Here is an 18320-nt window from a genome sequence, read left to right as displayed (position 1 = left end):
TTGCGCGATGGCTTCATGCAGGGGTTTGCAGTTCGCGTCAAACCGGCCGCTGCAATTCCTCCGGTTGAGGGTTTGCTGCAGGGACACGGGCCAGCAGTGCCGGGAAATAATTTAAACCCCTCCTGATCGTTAGCCGCAGAAGAGCAGATGCAAATGCAGGAACCCGCAGCAGCGCCCCCTTCTGTGAGCACGACCAAACCAGCATGCCGGGTCTCGGTCGAGGACAAGTCGCCCTCAGGGGATCCTTGAAATCGGGTAGTCTGTCAAACCTCAGAATCAAGGTCCGACCACGTCACCCCTTTCGTCCGAATTTTAAGACTACCGACCGGTCCGAGTCCGCATCGGACCCTCTGCTCATCAAGGGATAGTTAACTTAAGTGCGAACAAGTTCCAAGTATAGCCCATTTATCATCAATTTCCGAAAGCGTCCCGGGCCACTGTGCTCTTTTGATCCACAACTGCCGGAGCCGAAATGAGGGCGCCACCATACCCAAACCTTCACGTGGGCAAGCCACCAATTGAGCCACAGCTCGTCCCTCCCCCTCCGTGCCCTCCTTACCACCACACATCGCCACCTGCAACAGGACGGGGCTCGAGGAAACCCGAGCCGACGGGCGCAGAGCAAAGAGCGGTGTGATGGCGGAGAGATGTCTCTCACCTTGGATAAGGTTAATTACTCGTATCCCCCGAGATTGATAGTCCCGACAGGTTTCCTCCAAGGATCCTCCCAGCCTGTGAAGCTTGCCCTCCATCATGAAGCATGGAAAGGCATGAGAGTGGTGGCTTGCCATGCAGCATCGAAATTCCAGTGCGATGGCCAGTTCCTGGACTTGATTGGGCCCCGTGCCTGGCTGAAAAGACGGATCCAAAGAACCGAAGCGCCAAAGCTTTTGCCAATGCAAGTCATCGTTCAAGAAAAAGGGACAGAGCTCCACGCCCATGCTTGTGTGGGCGAAAACACCTGATCCGTCTGCTGATTGGGTTGCGTGTTGCGGCCGCGTTGCCCCTGAAAATCTCCCGACCGCGGCCGAACACCAGCAGTGACCTGACCGAGTAAGTGGTCACGGGACGGCCTCTTCAACGCCCACTACTATGTACACACATGGCCAACAAACCCCCAACGGCTCAGATAATAAGAGAAAAACCCCGTCCCACAAATGTTGCCGAGGTCACCAACGAGCGCAAACACCCGACGGCTGACTTCCATACCCCTGTGGGGCCGTTTCGGCTCCGGCTCCGAACTCGGTTCCACCCAACGTCCACCACTGCAGCAGTCCCGTCCTCCCGGGTGCCGAGAAGCGGTTGACGCAAGCGATTTTCAGGGTCATCGCGTTGCGGTTTCAAGTTTTGAGGGATTCTCACGACACCTCACGCGACACACGATACACGACACACAACCCGCTGTCTCCGCACTTTTTATAGCTTTGCGCCTCCAGAAAAGAAAGGTCAAGACCTAGTGTACTCCCCGGATGGTAAACATCCAGGCCATACACATACAACGTGTTTGACTTGGAAATCATTTTGCCATGGCGTTGTCGTCCGAATTCTAGTGTTCTCAGCGGGCCCTGCAATCATCGGTCTGTAATACTCGACCATCTTTTGTACCGTCAATCGTCACGCGGGAGAACGGGCATCCCGTGGGGATGAATAACCTTAATTCCAGAACAACGTAAGAAGGAGCAACAAGAATGTCCTACATACAGAAAAACGGGTGTTTCCGCAACGGCCCATCTCACAGTTGTTCGCGTTTGGCAACTGCTCACATGAAACAACCACCGGCCGGCCGGAGAGGGAGGGAGCTGACGGTCACAAAACACGGCCCCTCGCGGTTTGGGGGAGGTCTCCCTTTAATCCAACCGCCCGGACATGAAGTCAACAATCAACAACAGCCCTGTCGGTTCGTTGTCTACGAAGCCTATTAATCCAACTCACCAAAATTGCCTTAAAAGTCAATCTGACATAACTATCTTGCCCGGAGGACGAGACAATAGTTACCTTCCCGCTTGGAAAAGGCACGGGCCCGAAACAACGATCCGGGGAAGGGGTTCATCAATCTTCGTCAATCCGAGCCCCTTGTCCTTGTCCTCGTCTTGGCCCCAACCGTGCCTCGAAGCTAAGTCGGTGCACACCCATTTCCCCGCGTTCTGGATCTCGCCGTTGGAGATCTTGTGTAGCCTCCTCACGCGACGAGCTAACTGCACTGCTCATCAAGCGGGAGCTGCAGGCTAGTGTTGCTACGTTAATCGCGGTAGGCTCGACGAAGTATAACCACAAAGAGCAAAGTTCATTACGGCGTAGCGAGGCGAAGCGAGGCCAGACCTTTGGGGTTGCACAACCAACATTAAGCTTCATTGCAGGCGGGGGAAGGGGCAAGGGTAAAGTAAAGTAGGGGGATCAAACGTCGTCGTTCCTGTCACTAGCTTTCCAGGTGAACTGGGCTGTGTGTTGTTTCAGTAGGAATGGTCCGCATGCTCTTAGCGCTGGTTAATGAAGGTTACGGAGGTACCTGCACCTTTCCATCAAGAGATCAGACGCTTTACTCACTTCCCACCTTTTTTCCCGAAGGGGAAAGAAAGCAGGAAGTATGGAAGTAAATAAACAAATTGAAAGGCGGCGGCTGGTTGGTACCGATGGAGGTGTAAGTGCTCCCGTCGGCGCTAGCGGGCATCTGAAACGAGGCCTGCTGATTTGACCCGGTTTCGAGGCGGTTTCATAATGGGACCGGACGGGAAGAAATACTCATTCTAGTTATAAGCCATGGCGCGCGTCGGTGGTATGCTTCGACGCGGTTGTCTTTCGCGTTGTGGAAGTGGGTGATGGGAAACAAGAGTAAACAATCGTAGTCAGAAAATACCCTCTGGACCCAGGCTCTCACTTACGGCTCGACTCAACCGATGATATATTGATCAAGGCATCACGTTAGACCAAGCGAGTTATCTAGATCGGACATAAAAGTCGGTGAATAGGATAGAAGCAGTTTCAAATACAAGGTGTACAAGTGTCGTTGTTGGTCACTATTGCTGGTGACTTCAACCTGGTTATCATCTCTCCCCTGAGCCACAAAATCCCGACGGGAGTTCTCATCACTTTTCCCATGACAGTAGTTACTATGTAAACCACCCAAACACTTGAGGGAGAGTTTCTTTAGGGTAAGTATCCGCTCATGGCCCGTTATCCGAGCTGTGACGGTGATATGGATCGTAGTTGCCTTTTCGTCCACACCTTCAAAGGGAAGCGGGCACAATCGCACCTTCCCTCCGCCCTGGGTATATGAGTCCCCTTCTCACTGCTCCTGCCATCGCCTCCTCCCAATTGAAGGTCAAACACTGGTTTAGCTCAGCGGTATTGGGAGGAGCTGCGACCACGCCACTACCGTCGTAAATCGAAATGGCTCTGGGTTCGATCCCCAGGTCAGCGAGGAAAAACACCGGTTTTTCGTAACCGCCAACCTCTATGCCTCCGGACGGGGATAGTGCTTGGTGGTGAGCTTTTTGTCTTTTCTTTTTTTTCTCCCGTTGTGATCTTGATTTCACTCGTGGCGTTTTGGAAAGTACAGCCTCAGAACTACCTCTTCGGGAAACGCAAGCAACAGCAATGCAGCATTGCCCCTTCCTGACGTAACCAGGGATCTGAGCACACAGCGATAGGATATGTAGCCCCCGGGAGCGCCGGCGTATTTTTACTTTCTAACATGAACAACAACCGACACAGTTACTAGCGGCTATACCACTGCCTATCGATTATCTTCTCCTGACTTAGTTATCTTCCTGGGAACGAGAGCAGCCGCGATGTCTTCGAGCTCTGCACCCATTAACCAGCAGCCCATCTTATGGACGGACGAGGCGTGGAAGGGCGACCCAAATGGGGACTTGACGCTCGAGTTCGAGGGTTACTCCTGGAAGGTCAGGGAGGAGGTGGTCACCGCTCACTTTTCTTGGATGGAGGCCGCCATTGCCAACACCGAGCCGGTAAGCCAAACCAGGTTCATTGACGGCTTCTGTTCCAGTATTCATGCCATGGTTTAGGGATACCCCGTCGTCATCGGCCCTCGGCACTCAGACACCGCTCGCCCGATCGTTTTTGCGTCGCTTTTGCAGTACTTTCATTCGAATAGTAGGACAACCCCCCTTTGATACGGAACACTCCCGCCTGGCCCCCTATCAACTTACTAACCCTCACCACCCCAAACTAGGCCTCCCGAACCAGCTCTGGGAGGACAAACCTTCGTTCTACTCCTATGCCCGATACTATTTCCTTGCCTATACCTTTGAGCTTGGTGGGCTCAAACGCGCGATGATATCCAATTTCGAGGGTCTAACCGACCACGTCTTGGCTCTCAGCAAGCATCGTTGCTGGCACTGCGGCCCTGCGGCGGCCGAGGCTGACGGGGAGGAGATTCAACATTTGATGTCGTTCCTGGATGCGGCGCTTTTTATGGAGAAGCAGGAGTGGAACGCCAAGATGCTCAAGGTCATCTACGACGCCGGAGACAAGCTGAAGGAGAGGTTGATGGGATGGGGGGCGTTTGAAGACTTTGTCCGCGACTTTGCGGTTGGAGCACGATTCGCCAAGGCCATCGGGGCCGATCGATCGTGAATGGGATCAGAGGGCCAGGGCATGAGATCGAGGGACTTGTGGACTGGCTGTTGTTTCTGTCCAAGCTACGAACACTGAAAGCAGACTTATGTGTCGGTGGGTGCGGGCGTGATCAGGAATAGGCATACCAGCAGGCATTTTGTCTTTCTGGAGGAATGATTAATGCTTGAGTTATCCTTGGGATTTTTACTTTGCTGTTTTTCAGAGAATATGGGGGTTTCACCCTTACTTCACGTAGTAGTCATTCAAGAGACAAGTTGGTATTGTGTTAACACTGAACCGCAAAAGCCTGAGTGTCCGTGAGTCATAATTCCTTTCTACCCAAAGATATCTCAACTCATTACAGGCGGCGGTAATATTTTCAAGGCAATTATTATACTTGTGCCACGCAGAAATTATTACTATTACAAAAACAAACCACTATTTTATACCGTGGGATGTACGTCGCAAAGATGATCATCACTTTCCATACCCCCTTCCACTGTATCCACCCCTCTCATACTCCCTATCATAACCCCTATCATAACCCCTATCATACCCACCACTCCCATAGTCACTCACTCTCCCACCACTCCCACGATATTCCCCTCTCTTAGCACCATACCTCCCATACCCCCCATACCCACCGCCTTCAGACCTGCTCTCGGAACCCCCCTCATCCTCCCATCTCTCCTCAATCCTCACCGAAACCCTCCTTTCCGGTAGAGGAGATGCTGATACAGGCGGGGGACTAGGCACGCGAGGCCTGGGATGGTACTCCCGTTCCCGCTCCCGTTCCCGTTCCCGGTCTCGTGCTGGTAGACTGTCAACGTACCGGTATGTTTCGACTTTGACTTCCGGGGTGGGAGGGCGGGTGGGGACTGGGACTGGGATGCGGACGGGGACGGGGTAGGGGATGAGGCGCTCGCGCTCGATTATGACTTCGGTGTCGTTGCCACGGGAGTGGGAGCTCGAGCGGGAACGGGATCGGGAACGGTGCTTCTTTCTGTGCTTGGGTTTCTTTTTTTGGGTTGGGTCGACGTCGACTGCTATGACGTCTATTGTGTCGTCGTCTTCTTCTTCTTCTTCTGGGCGTGGTCGGGGAGGTGGTGCAGGGAGGGCGAGGACGGGAGCTGGGGGTGTGAGAGGACGGAGGATGATGGGAGCCGGAGGAGGTGGAGGTGGAGGGGGGACAACTGTGGTGATTCTGCGGCGGACTTCGACGAGGCCTGGTTGGGGGGGGTTGCTGAGGTAGAGGTACTTTTTGTGGTGGTGGCTGCGGTGGTGGGACACTGGGGGGGGTTAGTTGGTGCTCTATACAGAAGAGGAAGAGGAAGATGTGGACGTACTGATGGTGCTGGATATGGTGGATGTTGTGTAGTGAGGGGAAAATAAAAAAAAAATAAAAAGGTATATTCGTAGTTTGTTGATATATTTAAAAATAGTGTAAATACGGCCAGAGCCGACTCAGTCTAAAGAGAAATTATGACGACTCAAGTAACGTCGAAACCGTTGCAGCCCGTTGTGCATAGATCGTCCTGTTGATGATCAGACGATGGAGATGAGATGAACCTCTGGAATACTGGATGGGGCTTCGCCAATATGTAGGAAAAACTAGTCTCGACAGAGTCCGGCTTCTTGGTTAGAGTCTGGTATTTGGTTTCCCGAGTCTAGCTTATCCCGGCTATTGTGTTGTGCAATACATAATGGGATTGAGAGTCAAAAGGAGCAGGGTCGATGACGTCGTTTGTGCGCCGTGCAAACAGCCCTGCTTCTGGAAATCCGGACGGGCTTTGTCGAATCAGATGCAACGTGCGGTCCTCCTGCATGGTCTGGGGTGGTAAGGTCTGGGCGCATGGAATTCGATCAGGACATGTAGATCGTGACAACGTGTGTTTGTACGCCTGACATAAACAGAGTCTCAGAGTGCATTAATATCTAACGGATACCCCGAGGCTCAAAGCTCATCATTAGATACATACGGTACCACAGCCCGGGCCGGATTCACTTGTATGAGGCTGCTGTTCCCCGGTCTTTGGCGCGTGGGGGATGCATGGGGCCTAAGCTTTTCACCCCACGCCTAGAACACGGTTCGCGGGGTTCTTTTCTGTCGCTTCCTTTTTTCGACACCAGCATTTTGTCCAACCACAACATTTGGGCAATGTCCTCATTCTTTCATACAAATTCTCCAACACGTTGCCAACTCACCATCCGAGCTCGCCAGCGCACGAATGGCTTTGCAGGCGTTCTGACTCACCTCTCAACCGCCTATTCCGAGCAACAGAACCGAACACATGCCGGTCACGGACACCTACGCAATACCGAGCGTCATTGAACCTGATCAAAAATTCCTACGACACTATATATTCCGGCTTCCCCCGTTCATATGGAGACTTTCATTGACGGTCACCGCTCCGCATCCTAACTCTGGTCCTTCCCGGTTCGCTGAAATCTTCACACCGAACCAGTCTACCTCACCTACCTCTTTGCCTTTACACGATTCTCACCTTGTTGCTGTATCAACACGTGAGACTCATTTTCAACCTCCAAGATGATAAGAAAACGAGCCCCCGGGACGAGCTGGGACAACCCAGACGAACTCAGTCTCGCCGTGTTCCCCTACGAGCTCCAAGCCGCCGTTTTCAAAGCCGCAGTCGCCCCCCCGCAAATCATCTTCACAGAGATCAAAGGCGACGAAATGATATTTTCCGAGCCGATCAACAAAGGCCTCGCCCTCGCCTGCAAACTCTCCCGCGAGTTCTACCTCCGCTGCAAGACACGCCACCGCTTCAACCGGCACCTGACCTGGGTCGATCCCGGCCGTGACATCTTCTACCTCCACAAGGACAACCACCTCTTCCGCAGCCAGCGCCCAGCCTCACCTCAAACCGTCACCGTCCCAACCATCGGCTTCTACAACAAGGCCGTCGTCAAGAACATCGCCGTCGACCTGCAGTACCTCGGCCCCCACCCGCGTCACGAAGCCCTCGTCCGTCTCTGGACCATCTTCCCAGCCCTCCGGTCGGTGCACGTCCTCGTCCCGAAGGGAGAGCCGGGAACCCCGACCCCGATCACGCGACCGGACACTCTCGTCCTGTCGGACATGCCCATCCGGCAGATTGTCGCCGCGCCGGGCTGCGCCAATGAGCTCTGGCTTGCGGTGCGCTATCAGATGAAGAAAGTGTGCGGGCGTATTTTGGAGACGGAGGAGGCTTGGTCTCATCGTCAGGTCCCGGATGTTTTTGGGCATTTGGCTGGTTTGGTGCCGTCGGCAGAGGAGGGAGAGGGATTGGCGGAGGTGGTATCGAAGGCGTTGGCTGAGGGTGGGTTTGGCAGTGACGCTAGCGACAAGTAGGAACTTGACGGTGGTGCTACCGAGGCATGGGATTATTTCTGGCGTGCGAGGAGGAGAATGGGACGGACTGATTGAACGGGCGTTGCTGGTGACTCGGCTTCGTTGATTCTGCTCCTTTGGGTTCTTTTGTTGGCGTTGTCGGTTGGGACATGGTCTTGGGTTGGCGTACGGAGGAATATTGACCGGGAGTCGGTCCAGCGACAGGAAGCATTCGGCGATTAAGGGTTCCAATGGGTTTACTAGACTGGGGCAACAGGCTTCGCAGCGAACAGCGAACAGCGAACAACGAACAGAGCTGTAGCGAGCATGTAATAGATGTAATAATGAAAAAATAACTAAAGCAGCTTTTGATGTTGGAGTGTCTCGCGTGACATTGACAAACAAACCTGCCTCCACAGCCACGTTGAAACGACACACCGGCGTCCATCATATCAACACGCGGCCAAAGAAGAGCATCAACAACATGGTATACTCAAAGCTAACCCCAACGCCGCACAAACAGACTTGCCACCACCGTCCACCACCGTCCACATACTCACATAACATCATCGTCTCTCATCTCTTCATGTCCATCCATATATCAATCATGCCACATTAAACGATCACCCCTCACGAAAACATCTTAACAACCTTCTTCAACCCATCCCCCCACTCTCCACTCCCACTCCCATACCCCAACCCATCAAAATCCCTCTCCAAACTCCTCCTCTCCCACCTCATCCCCCCATCCCGTCCCCTCTCCACACTCGCCCTCGCCGCCCCAACACCACCACCCGCGGTAGCATTACTAACCATCCTAACCGCCTCACCCACCAACCCAAGCGACTCACCCACCGCCCCGGCCCCCGCACCCGCACCCGCCATACGCGCCAGAGTATGCAGTGCGCGTTCCAGCATGGGCGGGAGGCGCAGTCCGAGACGGGCGAGTAAGGCCGTGAGGGCGCCACCTGTGATGAGGGGCATGAGGACTAGGGCGAAGACTTTCATGGGGTGCCGCTTGGCGTAGTAGAGGAGGTCGCGGAAGAGACGGCGGAGTTTGCGGATGAGGCGGGAGATGAAGCCCGGGCGGGGACGCCGGTGGGAGGAGGTTGAGTGGCGGGGTTTGCCTCCTGGTGTATTATTAGCAAACTGGATGGGAGGGGGGGGACTAAGATGGTGATGAAGAAGGGGGATAGGGGAAGTGGAAATATAGTGAGGGAAGTATAGTGGGAGAAGGGGATAGAAGAAAAGGGGACATACCAAAATTACTAAAAAACCCCCTCGACACACTCGGCATGGTAAAAAACCCCCTCACACTCTCCTCCCAATCTCCACCACCACCACCACCACCACGCTCCCTCTCCCTCTCCCATTCACCCCCTCCCCGCGACCGTTCCCTCTCCCTCTCACTCCCCCGTCTCTCATAACTCGGCCGGCGATGCGACCCCCGACCATCATCATGATACGCCAGCCCATCGATATCATCGTCGTCATCACCCCCGCCGCCAAAGATTGATGCCGCGATGCCGCTTAGGGTGCCGCCTACACCTGCTGCGCCTATGATGCTGGCACCGCCGCGGCTGCGACTGCGGTGTCGACTGCGTTCTCTCTCCCGATGCCCCTCCCGGTCACGGTGCGACTCCCGGTGAGGTTCCCTCTCAAAATACCCATCCCCAACCACCACCCCGCGACTGTGGCTGTGGGTACTTCCTACATGGGAGCGAGAGGAGCGATGGTGTCTCGAAGGGGAGCGTGAGTTGCTGCGGGAACGGTCTTTGACGTGGTGGCGGCTGCTGCGGTGGGATTTGGAGCGTTTGGAGTGGGATTGGGATTGGGAGGTGCGGGCGGATATGGCGGAGGCTGCGTCGTCTATGAGGCCCATTTTGGCGGGTTGGATGGCTGGTTATGGGATTGTTGGGTTGTTGGGTTGTTGGGTAGGAATGTTGTCCAGTTGTTGTTTTGCTATTTCGGTTGCTTTTCTTGAGATGAGATTATGCGCCGGTGCTGTCAGTTGAGGAGAAAGCTGTGAGGGGTCGGTTGGCCGAAAATGAAGGAGTGAATGTCGCAGTTTAGACAAGTTGTGGTCAAGCCTTGCGTTGCTGTCGTTGTTGTCGTGGCAATGCGCCACCGTACAGAAATACAAAGCCTCAAAAAAACGAGCGAAAGAAGCGACAAGACAACGCGTCGCCTAAGAACAGGGTAATCCTCTTCCACGTCGGAGAAACCTTGCTTCCTTGCTTGCTTACGCAAAATAACGTTATGCACGCAGTCACGACATGCAAAACATCAAAGGATGAAGAAAAGAAAGAGGGGATTTTCGGAACAAGACAAGTTTGTCGCAGCCTTCTTCCCCCGGCAAGTTCACCGCTGAAATTCATGAGGCTGGGGAGCTCAGCTGTGTTTCCGAAGCTGGACCCCTGTTTTTTTTGGTCAGGGGTTGGGATTGGGGGAGGCTGGGGTTTGGCTCGGCAGGAGGCTGGGGTCTGAAACGGATGACAGGGGAAAGAGAGTGAGTTGGACCCTAACCCTGAGACCGGCCAAAGTTTGTTAGCACATACTATGTATGTACATACATACGGATAGTTAGGAGTACCGAAAAGGAAGCAAACAAGTTGGAAACAAACATGTCGAAGCAAGTTAATAGTGTAGATATAAACCAAACAAGAACCAGTATCTATATCCAAGGCTCTATGTTTTATAACCCCGCTCAAAACTCCCAAACTATTGATATACCAATATCCACCGACTACCTCTATCAACTCTCCTCATTCTCGTTGTCAACCTCATTCTCCTCCTCCTCCCTCCTCCTCCTCAACTCCTCATAATCCGGCATGAACCGACTCACCACCACAAACCCCAATCCAATCCCAAACATCAACACCCAAATCGCATACCCCCACAACCACTGCGTCCTCGCGCCCACCGCAAACAAACTCGCAAACAACGCCGGCGAAAACGCCCTCAACCCACTCGTCAACGCCAACGCCAGCGCATTCAACGTCCCCAGCGTCAGCGGCGACGGCGAAACATCATTAAGCGCCAGCTGGATCGCCGTAAACGACATGCTGATCCCCGATCCAATAGCCAGCGCTACCGGCGCGGTGATCCAGAAGAACGTGACCGCGGCCGGGGTGCCGAGGCGGAGAACGGTGTTGAAGGCGGGGAAGAGGACGAAGAAAACGGGGTAGCCGATGGCGCAGGCGCGGAGGACGGTGTTGGTGCCCCAGCGGGCGTGCATGGGTGGGAAGACGAGGAGGATCCAGGTGGCTTGGGCGAACCCGTTGACGGCGAGCATGAGGGAGATTTGGAGGGGGGTGAAGCCGAAGCCGCCTAGCTCGATCTTGGTGAACCAGAAGACGGGCACGATGGCGGTGTAGGAGTGGGCGAGGAGCATGATGTGGCCGTAGGTGTAGAGCACGATGGGGACGCCGGGGGTTTTGAGGAGGGAGTAGATCGTGTGGGTTTTGGGGGGTTTGGGTGGTGCTGCGGATTCCTCCTCGCTGTGAGATCCTCCTGCAGCAACGCTGCTGGTAGGGGAAGGTTTTGGCAGTGTCTCCTCGACAAAGAGGGCCGTCACGACCACGGCCGAGAGACCGACGAGGCCAACGGCAAAACTCGGGAGGGCATAGGGGTAGTCCAGCAGGAACTGGATCCCGCCAAACAAGGCGGGATACTGTCGAGCAGGGTTGGTCAAGGCGCCGCCCATCAACGGCCCAAACAAGATCCCCAGATTCCCGGCAAACGCAAACCAGCTAAACGCGCGTGCCTGCGTCTTGGACGTGCTGTGCTCCGAGATCATCGTCCGGATGGTAACAATCGTCCCCGCAAACACACCCGCAAGACACCGAAACAAAACCATCTGCCAGATCGTCGTGGCCATGCCAAATAAAGCCGTAGCGCAGGAGACGCCAAGCAAGGAAAAGACCAACACCGGCTTGCGACCGAAGCGGTCGGCGGCGCGGCCCCAAGCGACCATGACGAACATCTGGGTGAGCGAGAACAGCGACTCGATCAGGCCGCTGTAGAACCCGACGTCGGCGTCGGCCAGCTTGCCGTTCTCCTGCGCCATCTGGTTGACGTAGGGGAAGATGGAGAAGAAGGCCACGGGCTCGATCCAGCGGGCGTAGCAGAGCACCACAATCTGCCACACGGGCAGTGGTTTGTCTTTGGGGTTGTCGCCGGCGCCATTGTTGCCGTTGATGGCCGCGCTGGTGCTCGCGGCCGCGTCAGCGAGAGCGCCGTATTCCGCGCCTTCGTTGTGGAGGGCTGCGTCGCCGCCGGAAAGAAGGCGGGTTTGCTCGGTGACGGCTTTGACGATGTCATCGGCGTTGGTGTTGCCATTGCGGCCGTCGCGTCGGTCTCTCATCTTCGAATTTCAACTCTTTGTGAAAATAAAAGAATGAAGAAACAAAAAAAACAAATCAAGAATGACACAGGCACAACACCATTGCGTCTCAACTCGGCAACATATATAGACTTCCGTCTGTATCGTCTCCTGGTCTCTGTACGGAGACACTAGTTCCAGTGCGGCCCGGCGAGGCAGGCAACTCGCGGCTGGCGTTGCTCTTTCAACAGTTCCGTGACGGAGTGGAGACTGCGGTAGTGGCCCTGCGCTTTCGGGATAGCATTGGCCAATCAGCTGCGGGTGAGCGGGTTCCCCAAGCCCCCGGAACGTGCGCCCTGGGTTGGATTAGTTGTGGGTCTGCGGCCGTTAACTTTAGGCTCTCACTGATGACTTGCTCTGAAAATCGACACCATTGACCTCGGAGCTCAGCAACAGACCGGCTGCGTAGAGTCCGAGGTCTCACACCTTATTTACCGCCCTATCAAGAGATAGCGGTACCCTCCCTTTACACCTTGACCAGCTGCCACATCCGGAAGGCTGCTCACACCACGCGCCCTGGCGCTCCCAGTCCTGGACAATTTGGTGTGGTCTCACAAACTCGGTCGTCTGGCACGCCATCCAGTGCCGTCAGCATCCTTCAGCATGGTCCTTACCCGTCCGAACCGCCTTTACATAGTAACCTTTAACGTTAATCCATTACCCGACGGTAATAGGCCGGAGTAATAAGTTAAATCGAAAATGGCTGGTGTGTTCGTCAACCTACGCGCCTTAAAGAGAGACGAGATAGTCAAACCTTACTTAATGCGGGATCAGTGAAGAGATCGTAGGATTTGTCATCTGCAGGCTACTTAACGGAGTGAAAGTGTGACAAGCTCTGCCGCTTCTGGGGGGTGTGTACTGAGCGAGGAGACCTTTTAATGTGTAGAATATCCGGAAGAATTGCCCAACTATTCCGTCAACGAGCCTCTTGCGATACAACCAAGGTGTAGGATGTCCTGCATGATTTCGGTATTAGGACGTCGATAAGTCCCTGCAGACAGATGGAAAGCAAAGTGACGGAATACAAGGTACAAGACCGACCGGCTAAGCAAGGGATTTATATAAGAGCTCTGCATTACTATCGGACATTAACGAGTGAGGGTATCTATCATCGCAATCATAACAACATCCAACCCAAAAACGACAGGCTTTTTGTCTTTCCTCTCTCCTCCCTCCAACCCCTTCGAATATAACCCAAAAATCAGAAGCCAGAAGCGACCGTGTCTGACCCGCGCCATGCATGCTATGAGCCCCGACAAAAGAACGCTGACCAGATAAAACCCAACACCAAGCCCGGAACCAAACAAGATCTAACCACCCCCCACACCCTTCGTATACCTCCACAACAAACTCGCCCCCATCAATTTCCACTTCGGCAAATACAACCTCTGCTCCCCAGCCCTCCCCTTCCCTTTCGTCTGTTTCCCCCGCGAAACCCCACACGTCGTCTTGTCACTCCCCCTGCCCACCGAGCCCCCTCCATTAGCCATCTCCCCATCGCCCACGGGATATTCCACTTCTCGACTCCCCTCAGCCGGCGGAAGTGCACAAGCAGCCATCATCCCACGCACCCACCGCCTTCGAAACCGTTTCCAGTCGTCGTTTGTCGGCCATGGATCGCACCACTCGCCTTCTTCGTCGTTGTCGTCGATGATGTCGTCGTGTAGGGCGTGACAGTCCCATTTTGCGATTCCCCCCCCGCTCACGCTACCAAAGGTATTGACGTTATACCCAGCACTATACCCAGCTGATCTCCCCCCGGCTATATCCCCAAAACCGTTTCTAGTGCCATCAACCCCGCTACCGCTACCGCTACCGCTACCGCTACCGCTAGCAGCAGACGCAGACGCAGACCCGGAACCAGACCCGGGCCCATTAACATAAGCCTCATAAGCATCAAACTCATCCCCGCCCATACCCATGCCCATCCCCATGCCCACCCCGCCTGCTAACGGGTAATACAACAATTCATTCGTATGTGGTCGACGCGGAGGGGCGTTGATGTTGGATTCAATGTCGAATTTGAAGCGGTAAGCTTGGTGGATTTGTTGGGGGCGTTGTTGTACACTTGGACTTGATGCTGATGAGGTGGTTGGTTGTAGGCTTGGTATTGCTGGGGTGGTTGGTTGTTGTGGTGGTGATAATAGGGGTTGGAGGGTGCCGTGTGGTTGGGGTGCCTGAGATTGATGTTGGGGAAAGGGAAGGGGGAGGGTTGAGATTGGAGGGAGTGGTAAGGCCGGGAGTGGGAGGGGGGAGGCTGTTGTGCTATTTGCTGGGGTGGGGAGGCCGGTTGGAGATGGTGCTGGTGCTGAAGCCGTGGGAAATGAGTTTCCGGAGTAAGGGTCGAGAGATGGTTTGGCCGTGCCGGGTGGTGATGGGTAGCCTGCCGGCGTGAGTCCGCCGACCCCGGCCGAGTAAGACGGCGACAATACCGTCGACGGCAGGCCGTAGCTTGAGACCGGCGGCATCGGCGTCAACGTCCCCGGAAACCGAAAGTCAAACTCAAACTGAAACTCCTGATGCACCACAAAAATAAGCGTCTTCAACCGCGCAAACTTGGCCAAACTCGCCAACAGTTTCCCCATATTATTCTTCGACACCTTCCGCCCCAGCACCGGGTGGAAGATACCCGGGTATATGCCGTACGACGTCCCCAGCGCCAACCTCGTAGCATGGTCGCGCACCAGCGGGATCTGGCTTATGAAATGCAACGTCCGGTGAAGCCGTTTGACCAAAAGGTACGGCTCCAACAGTAAAATATCCCGCGAGACGTCGACAAATTTGGTTGTCCTGCCTAGCGTCAGGGGCTTGTAGTGGTGGAGGACAAACGACCGGCTTTCTCGACACACGGCTGCGAGTGCTGGGGGAGGTTCCGGGTGGATGTTGGCAAACATGAGGCCTTCTTGGGCGGGTTTTTTTTGTTTGGCGTTGGGCGCGTCTAGCACTTCGTATACCCTTGGTTCGGGCATGGCGGATTCCCAGATCATGTTGCGGATTTCAGGGGGTAGACGTTGGAACTTGGTGAACTGGCCGGTCGTGGGCTGCCCAGGGCAGCAGCATGGTGATACCTCCTCATGGTGCATGGTGTTTGCCTCGAACTTTTTTTCCTCCGTCGTCCCGCCGGCTCTTAAAACGGCCGCAATAAACCAAGCGCCCGTCTCGAGATATATCTCCCCGGTTCTGCCGTGGGCCCAAGATCTTTTTAGCCACACAAACGAGATCTCTTCCCGTGATATCCCGCTCCTGAAAATATAGCCGGCCCAGCCCCTCGGATCGATGACCACACACCAAACTCTTTTCTCCACACTTCAATTTGAGCCGCCTTCCAACGACAAGCCGTGTATTGCCAGAAATAAATAGCTGGCTGGACCTAAGACGTCGGTGAACCTTCCCCCAAATAACAGTCGTCTTGAAACTCGGTGGCTGTAGGAGAGAGAGATATCGGGGGCTCAGGTCCGAAATCTAGAGCGATGAAGGGATGGAGCACGTTCTAGATCGTGTGGCCAAGTCGATAGTAGGTTGAGCAAGCAAATTGGGAAAAATAATATAAAGGACACCAAGCTGACTAGGACGAAGCTAGACAAAAAAAAAACGATGGCGAATAAGAATAAATATTACCGACTGCAGCCCAAGGCCTGATATTGTGTCATGCGACCACCCTCCAAGTCAGGCAGGGTCCAGAGCAAAGCAAAAAAAGGAAGCTGGAAAACAATTTCCCCAGAGAAGAGACGAAGGGAACTCAAGGCACCACCATCCAAGAATTACGGGGGGGCAGACTGCAACTTTAGACCTCCGATACACTTTGACAAGGTGACCGACCAAGACAAGCAAGCGAATCCACCTTCCACCCGGGCCCGGAACCTCACTTCGCCTAAGGGGAAACCAAACCCCGTCCCGTCGTCCTCGGGAGCGAGCCGAGCACAAATACACGTTACATACGTTCGGAAACGAATCAGGGGTCGGTCGGTCGGGGTTTAGGGTAGGGTAGGGTGAAAGGGTACGGAGTACATACGACTCTGATCGATATTTCCGACACACGGGAGTGAACGATGCAGGGCAGCGGTATGTATGTACCGTGTACGCCAACTCACGCATGAAAGATGATGGGCAGTCTGCACGTCTACCCCGGGACATTTCCCCCCCTTGCTGCTGCCCTGCCCGGAGAAAAAAAAAAAGCAAGAAACGGGATGTGCATGTACTACGAAACTTTCCGTCCCGTCCGTCGGGGGGGGAGAACTCTTTCTCGCGCGGGAACTGGGCGACAGGAGTTGCAGCAGAATGGGAAGGAGGACCCGCGGCCCACAGGACTCGACTCGGCTACCAGATCAGATAGTGGAATGGCAGGCTTGGTCATGTTCGTGTCATGTCATCTGGATCGGCGGGGCGAGCCTGACGAGGGTTGAAGGGCAACACGGCTGGGTTGTACTGTGTATGGAGGCCCAACCACAGCGAGGCCAACCCGTCAGCTGGGCCCCGCGATGTGCTGCTGCGGCTTGCGCTGGGCGGGGGAGGGGGAGGCATCATGGAGATTGGGGGTCCTTTGTGCGGACAAAAAGTGTCGAATAGGCAGGCCGAGACAGAACAAGGAGGCCAGTGAGGTCAGTGAAGGGCCTCTGCAGAGCCAAGGGAGGAGGCAACAACGGTACGGATGGGATGGGACGTGGCAGCCAGCCGGCTCGAACGTGCTATTCTTAGTTTGGACGGGCCACGTTTTAGTCCTGCAGTGATCCAATTCATCAGTGAGTTTTTTTCCCGGGCTTACCGATCTGGGCTGGGTTGGTTACGTTAGTGCTTTGGTGGCTGGCATGAGAGTTGCAGTCGGGTTTGTGCGCCCGGGTTTTGAGATCGGAGGGTAGCGTGGGCGTGGGCGGCGGTCGGGGCTCGATCGGCGAGCGCCCGCAGCTTGTGGGCGTGTGAGAGCCCTCCTGGTTCTCGTCTGTAAGCTTGCGAGGGGGTCCTGTGTTTCCTCCAGCATAAGCCAAGGCGCAAGGACCGAGGAGCTGGAGGGCGCTCTGGTGTGGGTGGGTGAGCAAGGACCGGTGATAACGACCAATCGCCCCAAGGTACGTCCCAAACTGAGCGTGAGAGGGCCGTGAGGGCAAAGTTGCTGGGCTGAGATTGGCTGAGGCTGGACCGCGCAGGACACGGAGGAATGTGGGGAGGCTCGGAGCAATACGACCTCGCCCCGGTAATGCATGCAGACTTCAAGGTCGAACAGCCCGAGCGGGAGGGGGATTTTGAGACGGATCACCCGAAGGACCTTCAAAGTGCCTTGTGCCAGACCGAAACTCAAAACAAAACGCTTGTCGATCACTCTCAGGTTGTTTGGAGCTGAGTTTGTTCGAACTGGCGGTCTCTGTAACTATGCGGCGACTCATCAAATCGCTACCGGGTAACAAAGCTCAGCAAGCTAAGTTTAGTGGGGTATCAAGTGTGAAGACAGCCCGAGGAAAGGTAGCTGGGTCATAGCTGTAGAAGAAAGGGAATACAGAACACAAGGCAAGAGAAAAATAGAGTGATAGAGCAGGGCTGAGAAATGCCCAATGCCCAAGTCGCGGAACCGACCCCGGGGGGTTGCAGCTGGGTACCGTCGGAAAACGAGACGTGATGCAAGTGACCCTATGAGCCGGGAAAGCGACAAAGGGTCGATGCACGGCAGTTTCGCCTTGTTCGTCATTCGGTTTCGGCTTTTGTGCGAAAGGTTGGCTTCGGGTTCACCGCATCTTGGGGAGAGTCCGTCCTTGTTGCCTGCAACCGATGGAGAGTGTCAATGGCCGGAAATCCCGGATGCGCGGTGGTTTGGTCGTGATGTTTGAACTGAAGTGGTGGATAAATCGGGTTGTGCTGATACCTTGAAACTCTGGTAAGGTTGACTAGAGCCGTTGCGCCCCGAGATTCAAAAGTGCCGGACCCGCCCTCAAACAGCAAAGGAATAGTCATGAATCGATACAACGTTTCAAAAGAATTCCCGGCATCCGGCTCAGACTCTTGTTAAGGTTTTCGATTTGTCTCTGGCACTTTTTCTTG

At 54.8% G+C, this 18320-nt stretch overlaps 6 protein-coding genes across 6 annotated transcripts; 2 read left to right on the top strand and 4 right to left on the bottom strand.

Annotated features, from left to right (window-relative positions):
- Positions 1–3788: 3788 nt before the first annotated feature.
- Positions 3789–4596, top strand: C8A04DRAFT_36276 (uncharacterized protein; the record flags this gene model as incomplete). The annotated part of the gene is made up of 2 exons (XM_062783466.1): positions 3789–3968; positions 4207–4596. The coding sequence occupies 2 exons, from the start codon at positions 3789–3791 to the stop codon at positions 4594–4596; spliced, it is 570 nt and encodes a 189-aa protein (XP_062638294.1).
- A 459-nt stretch (positions 4597–5055) lies between these two features.
- C8A04DRAFT_27421 (uncharacterized protein) lies at positions 5056–6907 on the bottom strand (the record flags this gene model as incomplete). The annotated part of the gene is made up of 3 exons (XM_062780292.1): positions 5056–5867; positions 5925–5932; positions 6891–6907. 3 exons carry the CDS (start codon positions 6905–6907, stop codon positions 5056–5058), a joined length of 837 nt encoding a protein of 278 aa, XP_062638293.1.
- A 219-nt stretch (positions 6908–7126) lies between these two features.
- Positions 7127–7930, top strand: C8A04DRAFT_36275 (uncharacterized protein; the record flags this gene model as incomplete). Its single annotated transcript, XM_062783465.1, has 1 exon — positions 7127–7930. One exon carries the CDS (start codon positions 7127–7129, stop codon positions 7928–7930), a length of 804 nt encoding a protein of 267 aa, XP_062638292.1.
- A 609-nt stretch (positions 7931–8539) lies between these two features.
- On the bottom strand, positions 8540–9791 carry C8A04DRAFT_27419 (uncharacterized protein; the record flags this gene model as incomplete). The annotated part of the gene is made up of 2 exons (XM_062780291.1): positions 8540–9039; positions 9170–9791. 2 exons carry the CDS (start codon positions 9789–9791, stop codon positions 8540–8542), a joined length of 1122 nt encoding a protein of 373 aa, XP_062638291.1.
- Positions 9792–10664: 873 nt separating this feature from the next.
- C8A04DRAFT_11139 (major facilitator superfamily domain-containing protein) lies at positions 10665–12275 on the bottom strand (the record flags this gene model as incomplete). The annotated part of the gene is made up of 1 exon (XM_062776850.1): positions 10665–12275. The coding sequence occupies one exon, from the start codon at positions 12273–12275 to the stop codon at positions 10665–10667; it is 1611 nt and encodes a 536-aa protein (XP_062638290.1).
- A 1328-nt stretch (positions 12276–13603) lies between these two features.
- Positions 13604–15376, bottom strand: C8A04DRAFT_27417 (uncharacterized protein; the record flags this gene model as incomplete). Its single annotated transcript, XM_062780290.1, has 1 exon — positions 13604–15376. One exon carries the CDS (start codon positions 15374–15376, stop codon positions 13604–13606), a length of 1773 nt encoding a protein of 590 aa, XP_062638289.1.
- Between the last annotated feature and the right edge of the window lie 2944 nt (positions 15377–18320).

Source organism: Dichotomopilus funicola (genome assembly GCF_033296635.1).
Source record: "Dichotomopilus funicola strain CBS 141.50 unplaced genomic scaffold C8A04scaffold_20, whole genome shotgun sequence".
NCBI lineage: Eukaryota > Fungi > Ascomycota > Sordariomycetes > Sordariales > Chaetomiaceae > Dichotomopilus > Dichotomopilus funicola.
This window is presented reverse-complemented; position numbering and strand designations above follow the sequence as displayed.